Consider the following 23,076-nt stretch of genomic DNA (forward strand, 5'->3'; position numbering starts at 1 on the left):
TGATAATAATAATAATAATAATAATAATAATAATTGTGTGCAGCACTTAATAAAGGTCAAATAAATAGGCCTATAAATAAATAAATAAAAAACATCAAAATTATAATAACATGAGTAGGCTAATAGAACTAGCCAACTCTTATGCCTATCCAGGTGAGCATGTTCAGTTAACATTTTTTTTAGGTCAAGGTGAAAAGGACATGAGCAGTGTAGGCTCAAAACTAAAGCACAACAATAATACAGAATAATGGCAATCAAAATCAGTAGCCTATATGTAGGTGAGCTGGATTTGTACTTGTTGATGAATTTTGCTGTCTTTGGGATGGGGTCAGCAACAGCAATCTCCTCTCCTCACTTCAGAGTGCCTTCTGGAGCCCTGGCATGGAGGGATGACGGATTGAACACAGGAAGCACCATATTCAGTAAATGGCAAGACATGCTGCTGTCTGCTTTTCTCTGTGACATAATTTTACAACATATGTAGCAAATTAAAAAGAGCCTTCACATTTCATATTTATAGCAATTAAAATCAGTAATTGTTAAAATCAGTGTGCTTACCGTATCAGTGTGAACTGTGTGTTTGCTTCTGGCTGATGAGAAGTTCAATGTCTGGTTGCAGTCTAGTGGTAGCCAGTCTCAAGGTCTGATGCAAGTGTTTATCTGTGAATCTGTTCCTTGTTGTATTCTTGGTTGGCTTCATGCGGGAAAAGGTTTGCTCACAGATGTAGGTGCTGCCAAAAACTGTGGACATCTTCAATGCATGCTGTTTGATGTTTGGGTAGGTTTCCTCTGGGAGCGAAGCATAGAACTCAATGAGACTGTCAGGCTTGAACGCGTCTTTAAGGATATCACAATTCTGCAACTCGGCTAGTTCAAACTGAAGAGAGGGATGGGCATCATTTATGCCGGCAGCAAAGGGGTTCTGGAACAAACGTATTGCTTTACCGTTGACATGAAGCTCACGGAACCGCACACTGAACTGCCCCTGCAGCATTTCCAGTGCATCCTTGCACTTTTCGACTGGGAACGGGACAGGTGGTTTCTCAGCGCAGTAGCTCTGGGTGGCAGGGAGATGCGTAAAGTCCAGCTTTTCGACCTGTCTCACAAGCAGCACTAGTTTGACCTTGAACGCTTTGATGTGGGAATACAGGTCACTGATTAGCTTCCCTTTGCCTTGGAGCTGCACGTTAAGGTGGTTCAACATTTCAGTCACATCTGTTAAAAATGCGAGGTCCCATTTCCATTCTGGCTCGGTCAGCTCTCGTACCGTTTCACCTTTAGACTGCAGGAAGGTGTTGATTTCGGGTAGCAGGTCGTAGAAAGGGCGCAACACTTTGCCTCGGCTTAACCACCGGATTTCTGTGTAGTACAGCACATCCTCGTAGGCAGACTCAAGCTCGGAGAGGAAGGCCTGGAACTGTCTGTGTTTCAGACCATTTTTTCGGATGTAGTTGACACAGTGCACAACCACCTTCATGACAGACGCCCACTTCAAAACTTTGCAGCATAGGGCTTGCTGGTGAATCAGACAGTGGACTTGTAGTGGGGGGGTGAGACCTTGTTCCTCTAATTCGCTGTTCAAGCGCCCTACTAGCCCCCTTGTCGTGCCAACCATACGAGGTGCGCGATCCGTAGTGATGCTGGCAAATTTACACCAGTCTAGACCCAACTCTTTCATTGTTTTGCACACTTGGACAAAAATATCCTCTCCTGTTGTAGTTCCTTTGAGGCTTTTTAGTGCTGCAAGCTCCTCAGACACTTCAAAGCTTTCACTAATCCCACGAATAAAAATGAGCAGTTGTGCTGTGTCCTGCACATCATTGCTCTCATCCATGGCCAAAGCAAAAAACTTGAATTGTGACGCTTTCTCGTTCAGCTCCTCATAAACGTTGTCCCCCAATTCTTCTACTCGCCTGGTCATAGTAGTCGCGGAGAGACTCACACCGTTGACTGCCTCTCTCTTGTCGGGACACACCTCCTCGGCCACAGCAAGGATGCATTGTTTAACAAAGTCCCCATCAGTGAAAGGCTTCCCATGGGTAGCTAGTATGTGAGCTACCTTGAAGCTAGCTCGAACAGCAGCCTGGTTTACCTGGGTTTGGCGAATGAATGTTTGTTGTTGTGCTGCCAGTCCGCCTTTCATTCTGCGAATTCTGTCTGCTCTTGCTTGCCCTCGCAAGCTAGCAAAGTCACTGTGGCGGGTTTCGTGGTGACGACGAAGATTATATTCCTTGAAAACCGCCACACTCTCTTTACAGATAATGCAAACGGCACGGTCCTTATACTGAACAAAAAAATAGTCGTTGGTCCACTGTTCTTTGAAAATTCTGCACTCTCTATCAACTTTTCGTTTAACGTTAACGTTAGCCATTTTTGCTGTCCTGAACACTGACAGTTCTCTACGCGTGCGTTGTCTGTCACTCACTTGATCTCCATCATGTCGGGTGACGACAATTCGGCAAATATAGTGCATTTTATTTTAACTAAATATAATTTTTTTAACTGAAACAAAATCAACAAAATACCAAACGCAGCCATGTTATTATTTTCCAAAAATCAATTTGAAAAAAATAAGCCATGACGACTTTTGGGGATTTGCCTCATAGGGCCGGTTTAAGTAGTGAGGGGCAGAGGGGGTGGGGGCCGGTCAAAGGGGGGTGGCGGGCCGGATCCGGCCCCCGGGCCGTAGTTTGGTGACCCCTGGTCTAGGGGAACTGGAGACAATAACACACAACACCCAATACAAATGAGGGAGTCAGCGTAAAGGTTGACAAAAGGTTTATTCCTTGTAAACCTAACTGAACAGAAATTAAACAGAAATACTCTTTGTGTAAGGAGGAGGAGGAGGAGGAGGAGGAGACAAAGGAGATTGTGCCAAACAAAAGAAATAAGCATAACAAAACCAGGCCTATCTCTACATCTATCCTCTGAAACCAAAACTCAAAGAAAAACCCTCACTAAACTACTCAGAATTTGACAAAACAGAATACAGGGGTGGCAACAATCCGCTAACCTAGTGTGTCTAAACATTAGTTACCTACGTGATGAGAAATGTACAGGTTACCCCAGACTTACCTAACTCCTCCACCTCTCAACACACACACATTCACAGAGGTCAGAACAAAGTAGAATGAGCTTCTAAACAAGGCAGTCAATTCAAGCTCCTCAGTCAGCAACAGGCCCAGGGTGAGAGGGTTAGTGCTAGATCGTATACCTCCTAGATTTTAGGCGGAACTGACATAACCTGCCGCCCAGGACAAGAGACGAGCATGAATACATAATTTCCCCACAGAGAAATCATAAATATAATATTTTGAGAATTCATAAAAAATGAATGGAGGACAGCAGGCTATTACTAATATTTAAAAAAAATGACATCTCAGAAGAAGAAAAGCACAGATGGGATTTAACACTCTGAAAGCCACTGAGTGCGTTTGATATCGGATTACAGTGACACACACAGTACGAGGTTTATTTTTTTTTAAAAAGGGGGGAGATTTTTTAGGAGTGTGCTCCTTCTCACTCCTGTTCACTGTCCTCCGGATTCCTGCAGGACTCCAGAGTCGCGAAGAGCCCATGCTAAGTGAAATTAAATGTGTCTACTTTTACTACCAGATGTGCAAAAGTTGCCGACTTCTCATCCACGATTACGTCACTTCCGCCGCCTAAAACCCAGGAGGTATACGATCTAGCACTAACCAGGGTGAGAGAGAGCAATAAGACTTCCTGGGTGCCTCCTTTATGGTCGGCCCTGGCTGCTGATAGGCCAGCTGAGGGTGAGAGGATCCAACCGGCCATCAGACTCAGGTGCAGAGGCAGATACCGATCAGCTGCTTATTAGCTGTGCAGAAGACAGGGGGCGTTTCTCAATCGCGAGGATACTGGCTTGGTAGTCGCATACTTCCAAGTCACTTCCTTCAGAAACGAAGCAAGTATACTTCCAAGCCACAGCTTCGGAAAACAAAGAAGAATGGAACAGGCTAACAAGTGTGCCACTCTCTCTAACGGTTTCAACATAAACTGTACCGAAAATAAATACCTCACGATGTCTATCTAATTATGAACTTGCTTTACTTTCACGGAACACATTTTTGGTGATAACAAATGCAACAAAGTAACATATTTACCAACACATGTTCTATGCCACTACATACTTACATTTAAATGTGTGCTGTGCTGCGTCGGTTCAGCCATTCTCCGCAAGGGTTTTTGAAATTGGTCCGTGCGCAAAGCATTGTGGAGATTTGAAGGACGCAAAGTCTACCCATGTGCAGCCTCGAAATTACCCCGACAATCTTTTAAATCAATGTTCAGTTGTGAGTGACCATTATAGACCTATAGTCTGCTCAACTCCATTTTACTAGACCATCAATAGTTGATGAGTTGTTATTTGGGGATGTCATTGTGTATTATGATGTTGAAAAAACTGTTAGTGTTTGTAAACTTTATTTCAGTCAGACAACTCACGTATTTCTCTTTGATTTGTTTATTAGAGGCAGCATAGAGTTCAGTTTGACGTCTATGCTCGGGCCTCATCACTCCACTGGCTTTGACACTGGAGCTGAAAGAAACATGGAGTAACGTATACATTTATTTACAGCACAAGTTGCACAAGTAAAGTCCAATTAAAACTATTTTAACTGTGAAGTCATTAGCTGTACCAATTCCTATTTGTATTGTTTAATATTTTTTTTAAAGAATACATGTTCTTTTCAATCTCAAAATGCTGTATGTAAAATGTAAACATAATTGCCTAAAACCCGATGGTGACAACACAATTGTATCTTTTGCAACTCTTGTTCACAATCCCTTTTTGCATAAGCAAATGTAGGCTAAAATTCAGTCATTACATTTCTTAAGTTAATTGTATTTGTATGTCAGTGTAGATGTGTTGTTGCCTGTAAAACGTTCAATGTCTAATAAAAAGCAAAATGGCACAACAATTACATGTTGAAGAAATATCTCTAACTTATATCTAACTAAAGTTGAGGATTTTTATAAGCAGGTACCTAGACCACACATATTAGTAAATCACAAGATAATTGAATAAGGTGTATCAAATGCAAATGTTAACGCATGTTAGCCAAGATCAAAAATATATTCCATAACTGGTGTAGATTTACCAAGTTATTTAACAATTGTCTCTTTCTAAAAAACATTCTAAACTTATTTTACCTACCTTGTATTTCTAGATGCACTTTCAACATTTTCAGTGAAGAACCATTAGATCCAAATTCTTCCAGCAGGTAATTTCCTAGTGTCTCTTTGTCGCGTTACCCAGTTTGACGGTTCCATTTGTGAAGAGTTCATACTGATTCACAAACTCTTCATGTTTATATAATTACTTATTTTTTTATATTTTTAAAACGATATATTAATTATCCTTTTTCAACCTAAGGCTTGTATTTGCTGTGTTTGGCAGATGGAAAATCAACACTTCTCCGACTGCTCCAACACACACCTGAGCTTCAGGATGCTCGGATAAATTGCACTCGATGGATCCTAAAAAGAAAGAGAAAAAATACTGTCGAAATGTCTTGTTTTTGTCAGGCATTTCATCTCAGTTTGGAAAGGGAATTATGCAAGACCATTTCAACGTTTTATATATTTTTGTATCATTACATTTTGCTCCAAAAGTCATACTTTTACTCTTTTTCTCTGCTAACCTTTACTTAAAGAAATACAGATACACCGGACCGTACCTTTTACCAGAACTGTGGTTGCCAGAGTGATGAGCATGATGCAGATGTAAATTATTGTTGCCCTGTTTTAGGACATACATAAAAAAAATTAATTGAGTGCCACATTGTATTTATATTTTAATTAATTTCTAAATGATCTTTTAGGTTATAACTAAATATGTTTTTAATAAAATATGGTCAGAACAATATGAATAGCGCATAAAAAATGCAACAAAAAAAACGCAAAAGAATGTATACCCTCTCAAATATTATACCTTCTATAAAAAACAGCAATACAATGATTCTACTCACTTTAGATTATTTCAGAACAAGATATGACAGTATATTCTAAATTGTCACTCACCGCCTTGACAATGCTATGTTTGCTTCCTTGCTGTTTGACCTTTGAATATGCTGCTGACAGAGGACTGGCGTATGCTCCTCATCTTTTTGTCGTCTTGTGTTTCATGAAGTATTAAGGCGGAGGTTTTGATCTTGCCAGTAAACAGTGATCGCCTATAACTGACAGTACCCAGATATAGACTGCTGACAAAACCTGTTGTTTCTTACACTTGAAAACATCCCCAAAGAGTACTCTTAATCTAAACATCTCTAAATGATCATATGCTGTGTGAGATGTCACAGTTTGAATTGTTAAAATGTCCAAAAACACTAAATGCTTTTCCTTCTTTTTGTAGAAATAACAATTTTGGAAATAACCTTTTGTTTTGGTGCATTTCTTCAGCGTCTTATCCAGGGGAAAGATTAAAAGGAAATCCCACATTATGGCCAATAACCTTTGCTTGTGGTACATTTGTACTGTATCCAAATACAGAGGACACGCTATAAAAAACATATTAGGGCCAATACATAAATATACATGTGTGTTTATGTATACATATAACAGTTTTTAACATGACTGTTTGTTAGTAGGAAAAGATACAAGCAACCATACAGTGTATGTCATTTAAGCGATTGCATGTGGTTTTGGTGACTGGCTTTATTTGAGCAGCTCTGTAACTATGCTTTAGTTTGTGCTGTAGGGCTCAGCAATGTATTTGCACAAGCAAATGCTGTATGTTCTGACAAGGGCAGAGGAGGACACACTTAACACAATTATGAAATGCATAGCAAATAAATTACTAGTTCATCCATCCTCAATATTCAAAATAACTTCACAGTAGTTTTCATAAAACTGTTTGCATTAAAACAACTGTATTTCTCTCCGAAATGTATACTGCAGTTTGAAGTGGTATGAAATGAAATGTTAGTTCAGTAAAGTGAAAGTACCTCTGAAGCAGTAAAGTACTTCACTTAATGCAGTACTCCACCTAGTGTTCATATGGCTCTGTGGTATTTACAACATGCTCTCTGCACTGTTGCTCAGGAGTTGAATTGTTGACACGCATCTTTTTGTTTGTTTCTTTATCTCTCTTGTTCATTCCATGTTGTGTCATGTCTTATTTGTTTCTACAGACTTTATTTCAAATGTGTTTAAAGTCACAACAATATGGTAGTCTAAGAGGGGATTATAATGCATTGACCAGAACTGTTAGATGACTTGACCGGATAAAAATTCAATTTGACTTTAAAGATATCTCCTCATTTTCTCCGCTTTCTTTCACCAGTTCTGTGGAAACTAGTCATCTTAAGTTTATCTGCATTTTTGATCTGATGGTTCGTGGTGAAGCGCAGACAGGAAACAAAACAACTAGAGTGAACAAATATATTTGTTGATTGGGTTCATAATAAAAACAACGTATTTGAAAAGTTACAAAGCATATATTTTATATATACTATATGTATGATTACGTTTTTTTTATAGAGTCTCTATAAAATAATAAAAACGGTCTCAGACTGTAGTATTATTGCTATAAACAAGTTTAGAATGACTTAAACATTTATTATTACAGCACTGAGCATTGTGTAATTTCAAATATTTTCAGTGAAGATATTTATCAAAATAACTGTATTTATCGATCGCTTTTTGACTTTGACAACTATTGCTTCTAAAGGTTGAAACAGTTGTTTACTTTATTGACAACTCTGGTAATGCAATATGTATCATAATACAGGGGTTTTAATTCATTATCTCGTGATATATTGCAAAACACTGGACATATTATTGCTTGAATGTCATTTTACAAAGGTGATCGTAGTCACTTGAAATGTTGATAGAAAAAGTATTTTCTGTATGCATCTGTACAGTGTGACGTGCATTTGTGGTTATCACTGTCTTTCTTAAGGGGAAAGAACGAACAAAATAATCAGGGCGTTCCTAGAAGGAGGAGCATATCACTCAGTGAACCTGCAATGAACAAACAATGGTTGACAGGACAAACAATGGTTGACAGGAACCTGAGGCTGTGTAAAAAATAAACCTTTCTGATAACACATTTTGTATCACTGTGACACAGTGATACATTTTGTATCACTGTGACTGTTAGGTGGTGAATGGGAAACGGGAGCAGAGCAGATGCAGCAGGTACAGGCTGGATGTGGTCAGAGACCTCTCTGCTCAGGGCTTCATTCCTGGCAGGGACGTAAACCTCACCGACCTGGAGCAGGAGGGCTGAGTGGACGGGTGGAGCTACAGCAAAGACATCTACCAGTCTACTCTGGTCTCTGAGGTGTGTGTGCGTGCCAAACCTTTTACTCGATCTTCGCAGTCAGTTTGTTTTATGTCTAGCATTTTTTATCCCCTAGTGATACTATACGTGCTTCAGTGCAAGCTTTTTTCATTTTCTCTTAATGTGTACTAAATCAGCTTAGTACTTTTTAAATGTTATATTTATATCAATTGGATGTATCTAAAACCTCTGTGCCTTAGCACACCTGGCACAGTGGAGCGAACACAGCTGCTGTCAGTCAGTAGACATGTTAATGCTTGCTTATTATTGTACCTATAAAATAATCCCTCCACAGAACAATGTAAGCATAGAATGTTAACAAGCTTAATGTTTAACAGTTTTCTTCTATTTTTTAATTTAATACAATATTGTTTACCTAACTTGGGCTAGGTACTGAGTATTAAATGTATTATGAATTTACATAAACATCTAAAATCCAATGTGCTAGATAGGGATCTACTCTCTTCACGAGACGTGCCCTTTGTTAAACTGCTGTGCAAATTGTCTTGTTTTTCTGCCTGCTAGTCAAGACTGGCAAGTTCAGAATGTTTGTCTCCAGATTAGAATATTCTCTCTCTTTCAGATAGATGCTTTCATTGTTGTGATTGTAAAGTGTCTTTGTTAATGTAAAAAAATTGAAAATACATATCTGTCAAGTTTTGTGACTGTATCTCTGCAAGATCACTGCGTCATTGTCACATAATGACTAAAAGTACTAAAAAAGTCCCCTGTGTCACTTGCCGCTACAGTAGTTATTTACAGGGGCACCTTTTACCACACAGACTTAGCATCATCGAAATATAATCAGACATCGAACAAGTGTCATAAAGAACCAGCTGCAGAGAGATCATAACATTACCGGGGAAATACCCCGAACAATGCATGTTATTGTTAAACATGGTATTGTTTGGATATTCCAGTTCGACCTGGTGTGCAGTGATGAGTGGAAGCAGCCGTTCACCGCCACAGTTTACTTCATTGGAGTTCTTTTTGGATCCTTTTTCTCAGGGCAGCTGTCAGACCGGTACTATAAAACACCAGAACCATGTGATGTTTACATTACTAGCATTGCTGTGGCCTAAGACGCATAAGACACTTGGAGCATGATTTTATACACAGCTACTAAAACCCATTATGTTGGATTTTGTGTTATTGTGCCTTACAGATTATAAAAAGCTTTTCCAGCATCAGATTACATGGTGCTCAATAATGCCGTGATATAGTATATAACGTAACCTTAAGTGGTGTTGTGTTTTTTTTCTTTTATGTCACAAAAACTTTAAACACACATGTTTGTGTGGAGCACATCTACATTCAAATCTTCGACAGAAAAACTATTATGTTCATATATGTGTACATACTAGGTTATGCATTTGTTTTTCTTATTATGTTCACTTGTGTCTCATAGGTTTGGAAGAAAACCTGTGCTCTTTGCAACCATGGCAGTTCAGACGTTATTTTCCTTCATTCAGGTCTTCTCTAGTTCTTGGACTATGTTTACTATCCTCCCCTTCTTCAATGGTTTGGGACAGATGTCCAACTTTGTGGCTGCTTTAGTGCTGGGTACATGTCACAGTCTATAATAGTGCCTCTGTCGTTTAACACAGTTGACAGATTAAATAAAACATAATGCAGGAATGTGTTAAAACTTCTCTCTCTTATCTCTGCACACAGGCGCTGAGATCTTGACTGGCAATGTGCGAGTCCTTTACTCATCGTTGGGCACGTGTTTAGGCTTTGCCATTGGTTACATGATTCTACCTCTTGCTGCTTACTTTTTGAGGGATTGGAAATCTCTCCTGTTGGCTTCGTCTTTACCCGGCCTGCTTTACCTCCCTCTCTGGACGTATGTTGCATTACATGAAAGCATACATGCAAATCAATGGCTGTGCCTGTTTTACATACATTCCCAATAGAGATATTCCCATAGTCACACTAAAGTATAAGATGAATACATGTCTTTGTAATTCTCCTGTCCCTCTCTCTCTTTCCTGTCTATATTCAGCTGTACTATCAATACAAAATGTTTTATACTTTGTCTTTAAAGTCTCTCTTATCCAGCCCGAGTCTTGCTTTCTGTCTATCTGAAACACTGACGCAGGTTCATCCCAGAGTCTCCTCGCTGGCTGCTCTCTCGGGGAAAAGTGGAGGAGGCCGAGGCCATAGTGAGAAAGGCTGCTAAGTGGAATAAAGTTAAGATTCCGAATATCATCTTTCAAGATTACAGTGTAAGTTTATCTGCTCTTCCTGTTGTTGGTACTCCGTTTTATAATACTTTTCTTATGTGTATCATTGTCAGGAATGTTGTAGGCCAGGGTATTAACACATCTAAAGTGATTTAGTCATTTCACAAGCAACATATACAGTAAGTGTTATATGTCTGTAAAAATGAATGGTCCAAAATATCTCGATTAGCCTTGAAATGAGTCCTAATTTTAAATAATACAAATACAGTACACAACCACACACTTTAAACAGAGAAGGGGTTCTAGCCAAAAACCCAGAGCAGGGAGAGACGCTAGCAGGACCATTCACAAAATGTACCCCAGAGCAAGGGGTTTAAATCATATAACCCACTGGCAGGTAGCGCTAGTACATCATCTCATTTCAAACAAACATTACGTTTTCTCATTAAAGCGCCATATGATATATCCATTTGTCATCTTCTGATCAGGATGGACACATTTGTATTTAAACTAGAAAAATGCATGTTTATTGTTGTTTTCATAGATATTAGGCCACAGAGGAAAGAAACCACAACACAGGGTTTCATTTTGTTTTCAATCCTGCAGGGTGAGGAGGAAAACGCACAGCCTAAAGAAAGAGCCAATGTCCTCGACCTGCTGAGGAAAAGCAGCATCAGAACCACAACTCTGATCTTCTGCTTTGTGTTGTAAGTATACAGATTGTTATTGCATTTACTTACAATGAGATCTTTCTGCATTATTAACAGTTACTATGATGTCTGAGAGGGCTCATACCATTCACATAAAAAAAACATTATAGTTATTATTATCCCTTATTAAACAACACATATTCAACACAGGAAAAATCTGTTTTCTCTAATCACTCAAATATACATTCATTCTATTTTCTTAACAGTTCTTTTTTTGATAAGAGTGAGGGCCTTTCTGTTCATTCATCTCCGATCCCAGCTTCTGTTCAACAACAGGATACTATGGCCTGTCCCTGAACACAGCTCAGCTTCATGCTAACCCCTACATCAGCTGCTTCATCTCAGCAGCTGTAGAGGTACCAGCCTACATTTCTAGCTGGCTGATTCTGCACTACCTTCCCCGCCGACCGTCTGTCATGTCCTCTTTGCTTTTTGGAGCAATGCCGCTTTACCTCATACTACTGCTGCCTCAAAGTAAGCCCAAAACAAATATGGGGGGACTCTCAGAACAAAGGTTTAATATAGAGAACGCTTTGTATCTTTAAGAGAATTCACAATTGTTATTTATTCAAGCTATTCACCAAACATACTTGATATGTACCTCTGTTGGGTTAAATAACTGCTACAATTAAATAGGATACTCACAAACTAAATTACTGGGTTTTGTATTTAATGGTGAGCAAGAGAAAGAGCTCTTGCATTGATTTGTGCATTTAATCATCATGAGTCAGGAATAAGTTATACTTTACTTTATATGATGTGGTTTGTAACCTTTGTTATTGTATTGAAGGAGAAAAGGGCTTCATGGTACAAACATGGGTCAAATCATGCACTACAGTTGTGTATCTTATTAACAAAAAACAACAGTTGACACACAATTTCTTTATTCTGTAGGTCTACCCAATCTCCGTATTGCACTGGAGATGTTCGGTAAATATGCTTTTACCACTATTTCCTCCCTGATGTTTACATACATGACAGAGCTTTACCCAACAGTGCTAAGGAACACAGCAACAGGGACGTGCACGACTGTCTCCAGAGTGGGATCAAGCTTAGCACCTTTCGTAATAAAGCTGAGTGAGTACATTTGCATTTGCTGCATTAATGCATGTCCAGTTTGTTATATCGTCAGCAAGTTTGAGAGCCTTACACACACTCTGACATAACTTAATCTAAAGCCCCTGGACTTTTCTCCAATCTAAACCTTACCTTTTCAATTTTTAGATACATACATATATCTTCCTTATATTATCCTGTCGACTCTGGCTGTCGTGGCTGCCATCGCTGCTTATTTCCTGCCGGAGAGTTTTGGAAAACCTCTACCTGAAACTATGACACAGATGCCTAAGAGAGAAAGGTGGGTACGTTAGGAAATAGTTATGAAGCTTCTTTAATGCCAAGCTCATTTTTAGATATAAAGTAATGAATGCTGGTTAACATATTTAATAACTATGGGGTACTTATTAAACAGAATTCACATTTTAAAACATTATTCATTTGACTTTCTGTTACACTCTTAAATATGTTCCTTTTTACTTGGCATACTATACTGACAAAAAGCGTTTTAATGCAAAAATGCCAAATAATTCTTGATTCCAGTAGGATTGAGATTATCCTAATACATGAACTAGTTGGAGCACTATTATCACACAACATGAATGTCCTGACTTGAAATCACAGTCCTTACCGTGCAGCCAGTAATGTTTTTCTTCCTTTTTATCGCTTTATAACAGGTGTAAGTGTCCATGCACTGGAAAAGAAACAATACGATTGGAACATCGTGAAAGTCCACTTTGACAATCAAACACTTCATCAATGAAAGTTATATGTGAATATTGCTTTTGAATTGTGTTAGTATTGTTAACATTTCTCATTGTTTAACACATTTTTAGCTATTTGGAAACATCACTCTTTCATTTTCCCAAACATCTATTTTGTAACTAAAATGGTTGAATGAAAACTTAAAACAGAAAAGATCCTTACAATAATATTTAATAACACAAGTTTTGTTAAATGTCAAATAACTGTTGCAACTTTTTTTTCATTACTGTACATACATTAATTTCATGATAGAATGCAACATGTCTGTTACCTTTTTGAATGCAGAAAACCCCCACACATTTAATAAACGCTGTGTATTGTAGACATGCAAGTGACCAGTCAACAAGCTTTTGCATTCCCAACATATTTTTAGCCATAGTAATAAATTAATTTCTGGCATTTGTCTAGACAGAGACAGGTTTCCGTTATTACTGTTATAAGGGTGACCTGTTAAATGTGAATTCATGTTTTGCCGTAAAAGATGAACCTAACATCAGAGAAGAGCACAACATGTTCACTAGACAAAAGTTGCACAGTTCACATGTTTGTTGTAATAGCCATTTGCTTTGTCAGCAACAAATTGCATCCATAAACTAATACCGTTTTCGACCTTTGTAATATATAACCTGATAAGGATAATAAAAAACAGATTCAAGGCTTTTTTTGTCATTTATACATAGTGTAGATATGTCAAAATCTTAGGTCACAGGCTCCTCCAACAGTGCAACGCAATAAAACAGATAAAAATGGTGCAAGTAAATACAAGTACAATAGAATATACATACTGCAAGGAGAGTCTATATACAAGTAATTTTAATATGTGTAGTAATGTGGTTTATACATGCTTGATTCCTGTCAGCTATGGCTAGGAAAATGATTAGTGTTGCAGCAAAGGAATGTTTAAGATGAAAGGCAAAATAACTTTGACTGTACTGGTCAGTAATAAAAGCAAGTTATAACAACATTAAATAGATATTAAACAGCAGACCTAAGAGGAAATTATTGCTTGAGAAATGCTTTAAAATTCTTCCTTTTTTATTTCTTTGTTGGCATGCATGGTTATCTAGTAAAGGGTGTGGCTATCTCACAGTTTAAGAGACTGGAAACTGTATGTCTTCATTCTGTTGAGTTGGAAAAGGAAATGTTCTGCAAGCTTGGGAGGAAACAGTTAATACTCAGACTATGAAGGATTACGATGAGTCCACTGCTTTTCTGGGTCAGTGGGGACGTTTCGAGCAGGTTGTCTTCTTCCTGCTCAGTGCCAGCATCGTGCCAAATGGATTGGGCGCTTTCTCTGTTGTCTTTCTGACAGACATTCCCAGACACCACTGCCTGATTCCATAGAGGTGATACAAAATGAAGAATGTAGCAGTTTTATTCCCTCATTATGAATTCTTACACTAGCCAAACCAGAAACAAAATGTTAATTTGTTTTCACAATATTTTTGTTCAGATGTGAAGCATGTTTTTAGTTTTTTTTACGAGTCTGCTGTAAAAAGTTAAAGGAATCAAGTGATGTTAGTCTCTATACTTTGGATTGTGCTGGAAAAGGTCATGTAAGGACACGGTTGTCAATGCCATAATGTTGAATCCAGGGGTGGAAAAATAAATCGGATGATTTACTGAAGTAAAATACAATACTCTGCAGGGCTGCATTTCAAATTCAATCTTTATTTCAGACTCAAGGTCCATATTACATACAAAAAGACAAGACACACATCAATAAATAAGATAAAAATCTAAACACAAAACAGATAAAAACATCAAATCAGTCCAATCACAGCTAGCCACACATGCTCAGTGTCTGTATAGGCTATTGCGCGAACTGAGTAGAACTCTTCACAGGGTTAATTAAAATCGAGATAACATGATTGTCCGAGTCTTCTCTAGGCGACACATTAATTTGTACATTAACTTTCTTAAAAGGGCTTGACAAGTAGGTACCCCCAAGTTAACAAACAGCTGGCTGGCACTGTGCCATCTTGGTACCCTCAGCAGCAACCGTAAAGCATCATTGTATGCAACTTTTAGTTTTTGTATGCTTCTAGCCTTGTAGTTACTCCACAGGTGAGCCGTGTACAATGGTGTACAGAAAGCTTTAAAAAGTGATACCTTAACATCTACAGAGCACTTGTGAAATTTCCGCATTAATATGTTTGCCTGGGCATACAGTTTCAGTGAAGCTACAGAAGTATTAGCATCAAAAAATACTCTTAGTACCAAAAGTAAAAGTACTCCTCCATACAGAATGACACAAATAAGCACCATATAGTTTATATCATTGTATTATCATTATTCATGTATTGATATGTTCATAACCTCAATGTTGGACTTGGTAAAGGTGGGGTTTATTTGAATTGTCTTATACACACATTGGCTAACTTAACCTATAATAACATATATTAATTTAAAACTAAATCTGCAAAGTGACCAGTAACTAATTCTGTAAAATAAATGTAGTGAGTAAAAAGTATAAAATATACTACTCTTTTATTACACGGTATGGCACCACACTTGACATGGGTGGGTTTGTTTTGATTACATGTTTGCTTATAACAGTAATAACGTTAATGTGACTGTTAGGTGGTGAATGGGAAACGGGAGCAGAGCAGATGCAGCAGGTACAGGCTGGATGTGGTCAGAAACCTCTCTGCTCAGGGCTTCATTCCTGGCAGGGACGTCAACCTCACCGACCTGGAGCAGGAGGGCTGTGTGGACGGGTGGAGCTACAGCAAAGACATCTACCAGTCTACTCTGGTCTCTGAGGTGTGTGTCCCTATAGTTTAAGCTGTAGAGAGCAGACTCTATTCTTAACATTTCTAGAATTTTAGATCTATGGAATAAATAGGTGACAAGTTACAAGGTGATCTCTGTACACATATGAAGGGCTAGTCCAACCCAGTCTCATAAAAAAACGTGTAATAACTACGTTGGTCCACAACTTGGGACGTAGTATTTCTACAAAAACGCCTCTGAAATTGTAAGATCCCTACATTTTTTTTCATCATTCATTCCAATGGCTGGCGTCTATGTCACGTGATCTTCACAGAAAAAAAAAATATGGCCGAACTTCGTTTTATTCTCGATGGAAAATGCCTACTTTAAAGTTAGTTTGGCCATTAAAATGCGTTTTGATGTCATTTGATGCGAGAAATATGAGTTGTTATTTCAGATTATGTGTGCAGTGGATGTACATGATCTTTACTTTGCTAGTTATTACGAAGATTACTTCAGGAAATTGTGTCCATACAACGTTTTCATTGTTACCAAGGTGGTTGCTAGGAACGCTGCTATCGATATTATTTATGTTATGTTGTGGAACTGTTTAATGGTGTTATCTTTATTGCTACCCCCTTCCCCGTCAATGTATAGTGTTGGTCCACAGCGCAAACATATTAGTTTAACAAAATCTGCATCTAAAATTGTGGCATAGATAAGTTATTTTCCCCTGTGCAATTCTCCATTTACTCAACAATAACGCATAATTATCCTTGTGTTTATTTATTTGTTTGATTATAAACACAAGTTGGAATCCGTCAGGACCGAGGGTCGGGGCAGCTAATTTGCTTTAGAGAATATTACACCCAGAAGTAAGTATTCTCTCCGCTTTGCTTGACAAACCCCGTGATAGTCCTCAAGCTCTGTGATTGGAGAGTGTGCTCCGAGGGTTAAGGCCCAGATACACCTGCCAGTCACCTGAGAAGTCGCCGACGCCGACTACGACTGTTGTGTCGCCGGACTCTCCTGCGTATTTGCCGACTTCGCGCACTGGAACACACCGCAAATCAGAGCTGAGCACGTATGAACTGCGCATGCGTGAGTGGCAATAACTCTCCTTACCAGCAGGCGGCGGTAGTGTGTATCAGTGTCGTGCGGTGAGCTTCATGGCTGGTGAGACACTGACTCTTTCAGAGTCAGATTTACAAATATTATATTTTGACCTGAATCAAAATATTCGGTTATTTTCAAAAGCTTTTTTAGTCTGATGCTTCGATTCATTTTAAACAGACCGTTCAACAAAAGGATACCCAAAATCTAAATATTGGATAATGTTCTTTCTTAGTAAGATCCCATTTTCATTACAATTGTGGTCTTACCTTGACTTGAAGATTAAGTCCATGCTCTCCTTCTGGACAACAATCTCTATTCGTTTTTTGTAAAAGTCCTCCTTATCTTCCTGTAGTTTCAAAAGTCTAGTTTGTTGTTTGTGTCTACCGTCTCTGAATAACAGTAGCAACAAGAACCTGTGGGCTCATGTGCGCCCCCTTCAGTGCGGCAGAGGTTATGGCTGCCTCTCCTGCTGCTTTTTTCATTGCCGTTATATGATGAGACCAGCGAGCCTAAATATCATATATACGTTAAATAAGTTATTTAGAGACTATGGATGGCGAGGATACATTTAATATAAGGGATCTACAAACATTACATTGGTGACCTACAGTGAGATGGTAACAGGCATGCGCTTAGGGCCCGCTTTCCAGCCAGTTTCTGTGGGGTGACACATTCTGAGGTGAGGCAGAGCTCATCTGTGCCTCACCTCACCCCACAGTAACTGGCTTGAGCGCGCTCACAAAATAAGTGCCCGCGTTAAATTAGTGCCCGCGCTCCAGCAAGTTACTGTGGGCTTACGAGAAGCAGAGCTTGTCCCTGCCTCACTTCTCATCGCTACCCGTAGTTGTAGCGGAGCTCGGCCAATTTGCTGATTTTGACTTTAAAAAGCGATTGGAATCATACATTAATCACATTTACAACATAGATCAGTGGACACATTTTATTATTATTATTACTATTTAGTTTTTCTTTAGTTGTTTTTGCGTTACATTGGAGTATGACAGGTGAGGCTCTGCCTCCCCTGCCTCCCCTGGCTGCACGTCGCTGGTGTGTATTCATCATTGAAAGAGGCAACAACCGGAAGACAGAGAAGAAGAACAGACTCCTTGATATAAACAAAAAACAAATGGCGTTTTTCTTTCCATTTTCACTCTCGTCCATCGAAAACATGAACGAACAGGAGCTCTATAAACCGATGAGGTGAAATAGCCGTCCATGTGTTCCATCTTCCATTTTAAATCATTTGTTTACCTCCCTCACTTCCGTTAACGCTTCTCATGCCCTGATTCGCTAGCTGAACAGCCAATCAGTGTTATCCCTTTGTCCGACTTCCGGTGGTGTTCCCGACGCCGATTCAACATGCTGAATCGGCAAGAAAAGGCGTCAGGTCGGCAGAAAAGACCCGACGGTGCGGCGCACACCACTCCAGATAGGGCGTGCCCACGCTCATTTACTGCCGATTTCGGGCCGGTGTATCTGGGCCTTTACGCCGAGCGTCGAACAGCACTTGAAATGGGATGGAACCACGGCAGACTGTCCAAAACTGGATTTGAACGGGTCCACCCCGTCCCCCCCTCCCCCACCCCGTCCCCAGAACTACACATGCTGGTTTTTGTGTTTCGCAACATGTTCTCTATCTATGGCACGTCTCTACTGGGAGTTTTAGTTTTAAAAGACGTTTTCGTATTTCCCATAATAAGAAGTTGCCAGTATTAAACTGTGTAGGCCTACATCCCTGGAAATTTTGGGGGTAGGAAACACTCAAATTTAAAACATATAATTAATAAATGGTGAAAATTGCTTGTGCCCATAATGGGCAGTATTAATATATACCCACATGAAAGCTAAGGTCAGAAGAGCTTTATTTAACAGCTGGTTCTATGTCTGTGACCCCTCCTGTTGTTCATTGATAAGCCTGAAACATGCACTTCTCAAGGTTCAGAGGCAAATTTTGCAAATATGGCAGTAGCCATCGATCATCTTAAGATAAGATATACTTTATTGATCCCAAGTTGGAAACATTTGCGTTACATCAGCATGTGTAACTGTTGTAAATATGCAGTGGTGTTTATTTGTAAATCATTTAGTATAATCACACAAATTCTGTGTTTTATATTTAATAATTCTGTGTTCTTTATTTATTGATTGTTCAATACCTGACAAGGCCGGAGATGAAATATCTACATACATCTTATAAGAGTATAATACATATATAATATCACTTAAAATAAGTGCTTTAACATTAACATTGCTGGAGGTATGCACAAATATTGATAGATGTCTTGTAATGCACTGTTGAGGAACCTGCGACCCAAGTTTTTAATTCATTGCATAACTAGACCGTTTGTGAATATGTTATGTCAATAAACCTTAAAAATCTTGAAATCTTGAAAGGGATGTGCAAAATAGTCATTATATACAGTCTTTAAGTAACTATTAGTAGAGAATAACGAGTAATGAATATACTTTATAGGGATCCTATTAATATCAAATAATAAAAATAATGAAATTCAACAACATGCTTTAACCACTAGGTGTCCCTTTATATCAGCTGTGCACCTTTATGGTGTAAATACAGCCTATCTACCAATTGGATCAAATATAAAAGTCAGCCGAATTAGTGTTGATACTGCGAGGAGACGTATTGTGTGAAAAGAAATGTAAGATGTTGTTTCATTGCTGATATATTTATGATCCACGTCACGTTTTCAGTGTTGGCGGCAGTTCCTCAGGGCTCTATAAATAGAGAACTACGGCAGATATGTAATATTTAATGCGGCCCAACCGTGTATTACAATGCCGTTATGTGATGACTTTCAAAGAGAAAAGCAAGCACACTCGGAATAAAGTATTATTTCATTTTTAAAAAATGTTTTCGGTCTGTTTCCGGTATTTGTTTATGACGATGTGATGTGAGATGTGAGACTGGGTTGGAGAATTGCACAGGGGAAAATAACGTATCTATGCCACAATTTTAGATGCGGGTTTTGTTATAAACTAATATGTTTGCGCTGTGGACCAACACTATACATTGACGGGGAAGGGGGTAGCAATAAAGATAACACCATTAAACAGTTACACAACATAACATAAATAATATCGATAGCAGCGTCCCTAGCAACCACCTTGGTAACAATGAAAACGTTGTATAGACACATTTTCCTGAAGTAATCTTCGTAATAACTAGCAAACTAAAGATCATGTACATCCACTACACACATAATCTGAAATAACAACTCATATTTCTCGCATCAAATGACATCAAAACGCATTTTAATGGCCAAACTAACTTTAAAATAGGCATTTTCGAACGAGAATAAAACAAAGTTCGGCCATGTTTTTTTTTTCTGCAGGGAGAAAAGTGAAGATCACGTGACATAGACATTGGAATGAATGGTGAAAAAAAACATAGGGATCCTACAATTTCAAAGGCGTTTTTGTAGAAATACTACGTCCCAAGTTGTGGACCAACGTAGTTATTACACGTTTTTTTGTGAGACTGGGTTGGCTAGTCTCATAAGTTCTCATAAGACTATTTGTTCTCATAAGACTATTTTCTAATTTAAAAAAAGATGTGCTGAACTCACCAAGAGAAGCTGAAAAGGCCATTCAAAATGTAAAATAATAACCTGTTTAAACTGATTAATGGGTGATGAGAACAACATTTTCCCAGTTAACCCTGTTTAAAGGATGTTTGAGCTGTTGTTTTTCTTCATTTCCTATGCTATGATAGAGAATTCCTTTGATAAAAGGATACAATTCTACAAATACCATGTGTTGGGGAAATAACTGTTGGGGAAATATTTTCCAAGGCCCATAACTTTGACCCAGTTTATCAGTTCATACTGTCCTGACTGAGCACACGCACCTGTAACCTTGGCTGCTGTGCTCTCAGGGTTTTGCCTCCCTGTTCCTGCCTGTTGGTGTCAGCTGATAGAGGTGTTATGATTCTATCTTGTTATGCACAATGTTGATTATTCTCTTTGAACTAGCTAAATACATGGGTCTGGGGTAGTCCTGGTGAGTTCTTCAGAATTGACATGGCAACTCTACCGTGAAGTCAGAACCTCTGGCTCTTGGAATTGTTTTGTGAATCCTCCGGCCGAAGCTCCTAAATAAACCCATCAGTGTTTGACATCAAAGTTCCAGCTCTCCCAGTGTCTCCTTTTGAGTCGGTGACTCATCCTGCATTGCTACACAGCAGTTTCCCCCACACCATGCACATTCACATACTACCATTTGCAGCTTTGACAAAATGGTTATACATTCAAACAGATAAACCATTATATCACAGAGCTGTTAAGTATAGCATCCAGGCTAGTCAGCTACTGACTTTTGTACTTATTCATCAGGTTGTTTTTGACATGGATTCCTTTGGTCATTGTATTCATTGATACATTTTTCATGTATGGTTTTTCCAGTTTGACCTGGTGTGCAGTGATCAGTGGAAGCAACCGTTCACCTCCACAGCTTGCTTCCTGGGATATCTTGTTGGATCCTTCATCTCAGGACAGCTCTCAGACAGGTACAGAAATCACTGAAAATATTTAAGTCTACAAATCCAACAGGCGTTTTCCTCAGTATTACGTCACTTATTGTAAAGTTTTATGTTGGTACATAATGCTGGATGATCTCTGATCCATACAGTTGATGAAACATTTCTTGTTTATATTTAGTATGTTATTTTGTATAATTTGTATTCTATCATCTGTATTTCCTGGATTTCTCACTCTAGGTTTGGAAGAAAGCCTGTTTTCTTCGCCACCATGGCAGTTCAGACAACTTTTTCCTTCTGTCAAGCTTTTTCACAATCTTGGACGGTTTTCACCATCCTCATTTTCTTCAATGGTTTGGGACAGATATCCAACTATGTATCTGGTTTTGTTTTGGGTAAATGCTCTTGTAACAAAGAAAAGTACTATTTAAAGACATGTCTGATTCTGAATGATATGCATATATTTGCCATGTACATCTTGCTTCTATCATACATTTCTCTTTGTCTACAGGCACTGAGATCTTGACTGGCGATGTTCGGGTCATATTCTCATCTATGGGTGTGTGTCTGGGCTTTGCTATTGGCTACATGATTCTGCCTCTCGTAGCTTTTTTTTTAAGGGACTGGAAATCTCTCTTGTTAGCTATCTCTCTACCTGGCGTGCTCTACATCCCTCTCTGGTGGTTAGTTGTACTTATAACAGCAAAATGTCAGGAGAGGGTAACAACTATTTGGCTATTTCCCTGAAATATTCAAACTTGCATTCATCTTCTTTTTTGTTTTAAATGTTAAACCCACTGGTTAACTTTTTTTTCTGTCTTTAATGCTGAGGAAGGTTCATCCCAGAGTCTCCTCGCTGGCTGCTCTCTCAGGGAAGAGTGGAGGAGGCCGAAGCCATAGTGAGAAAGGCAGCTAAGACAAACAGAGTTGAGGCTCCAACGGTCATCTTTAAAGATTACAGTGCACATGTGAGTCGGACTTGAATAGGATTGTGAAGGCACAGGAGCCAGTTGATATGCTTAAGGCCAACTGTAATAGTACTATTTATTCTGTAAAGAGCATTCCTTTTTCAAATTTCATAGCTATTTTTCCTACAGTTTGACATTTTTACTTCTTCACCAAAGTGGTAGGTTACAGACTAGCTAAAACACAACTAGCTGCTGGTAAAACTGATATTATTATATTTTTGTATTATCTTGCAGGATGATGACATGCAGACTCAGGAACACCTCAATGTTATCAGCCTGGTGAAGACACAAAGCGTTAGAAGCACGACTGTCATTCTCTGCCTGGTGTGGTGGGTATCCACTCTGAACAGGGTTCATTCATGTCCTTTTTACTGAACTTGTAACTCCTATTAGTTGGTCCCAAACCTCCAAGTGAAACTCCTTGGTAAAGAGAAGCAATTGGGGAAAGACAGCAGAATGTACTCAATAGGTAATGCATTAGCAGAAAAAGTTATCACATTACTGTGATGAGTAGTGTTCTTTATTACAACTCCCCAGCCATCATATTGAATTTTAGATCACACCCGCATACCTATTAAAGTAATAGCAGATGAGTCTTACAGATTTATGTCTGATTAAGAAAGATAATGAGATTTAAATTCATACCCACAGTTGGAATGCAGGTACAACTCCTCGGCTCCTCCAAAGCACTTGGCCCTTAAACGGTCCTGATGAGTAGGTTGGCATCTGGCATTTCAGCTCTTGCCATTAGTTT

At 38.8% G+C, this 23,076-nt stretch overlaps 1 protein-coding gene and 1 pseudogene across 2 annotated transcripts in view; one reads left to right on the forward strand and one right to left on the reverse strand.

Moving 5' to 3' along the window:
- Positions 1 to 562: 562 nt before the first annotated feature.
- Positions 563 to 2,143, reverse strand: LOC307019853 (general transcription factor II-I repeat domain-containing protein 2A-like; the record flags this gene model as incomplete). The annotated part of the gene is made up of 2 exons (XM_079650956.1): positions 563 to 1,421; positions 1,758 to 2,143. The coding sequence occupies 2 exons, from the start codon at positions 2,141 to 2,143 to the stop codon at positions 563 to 565; spliced, it is 1,245 nt and encodes a 414-aa protein (XP_079507082.1).
- A 294-nt stretch (positions 2,144 to 2,437) lies between these two features.
- LOC307019854 (solute carrier family 22 member 4-like) overlaps positions 2,438 to 23,076 on the forward strand; it is a 28,798-nt pseudogene continuing 8,159 nt past the window's right edge. Inside the window, exons 1-17 of the transcript XR_013810567.1 lie at positions 2,438 to 2,458; positions 8,129 to 8,311; positions 9,232 to 9,335; positions 9,720 to 9,874; positions 9,986 to 10,157; positions 10,413 to 10,539; positions 11,104 to 11,204; positions 11,467 to 11,681; positions 12,102 to 12,284; positions 12,432 to 12,568; positions 14,208 to 14,374; positions 15,612 to 15,794; positions 21,281 to 21,384; positions 21,595 to 21,749; positions 21,866 to 22,037; positions 22,190 to 22,322; positions 22,557 to 22,651. The product of XR_013810567.1 is annotated as a solute carrier family 22 member 4-like (transcript). The remainder of the gene's footprint in view (positions 2,459 to 8,128; positions 8,312 to 9,231; positions 9,336 to 9,719; positions 9,875 to 9,985; positions 10,158 to 10,412; positions 10,540 to 11,103; positions 11,205 to 11,466; positions 11,682 to 12,101; positions 12,285 to 12,431; positions 12,569 to 14,207; positions 14,375 to 15,611; positions 15,795 to 21,280; positions 21,385 to 21,594; positions 21,750 to 21,865; positions 22,038 to 22,189; positions 22,323 to 22,556; positions 22,652 to 23,076) is intronic.

This window comes from Notothenia rossii, assembly GCF_949606895.1.
Source record: "Notothenia rossii genome assembly, chromosome: 9".
NCBI classification, from domain to species: Eukaryota; Metazoa; Chordata; class Actinopteri; order Perciformes; family Nototheniidae; genus Notothenia; species Notothenia rossii.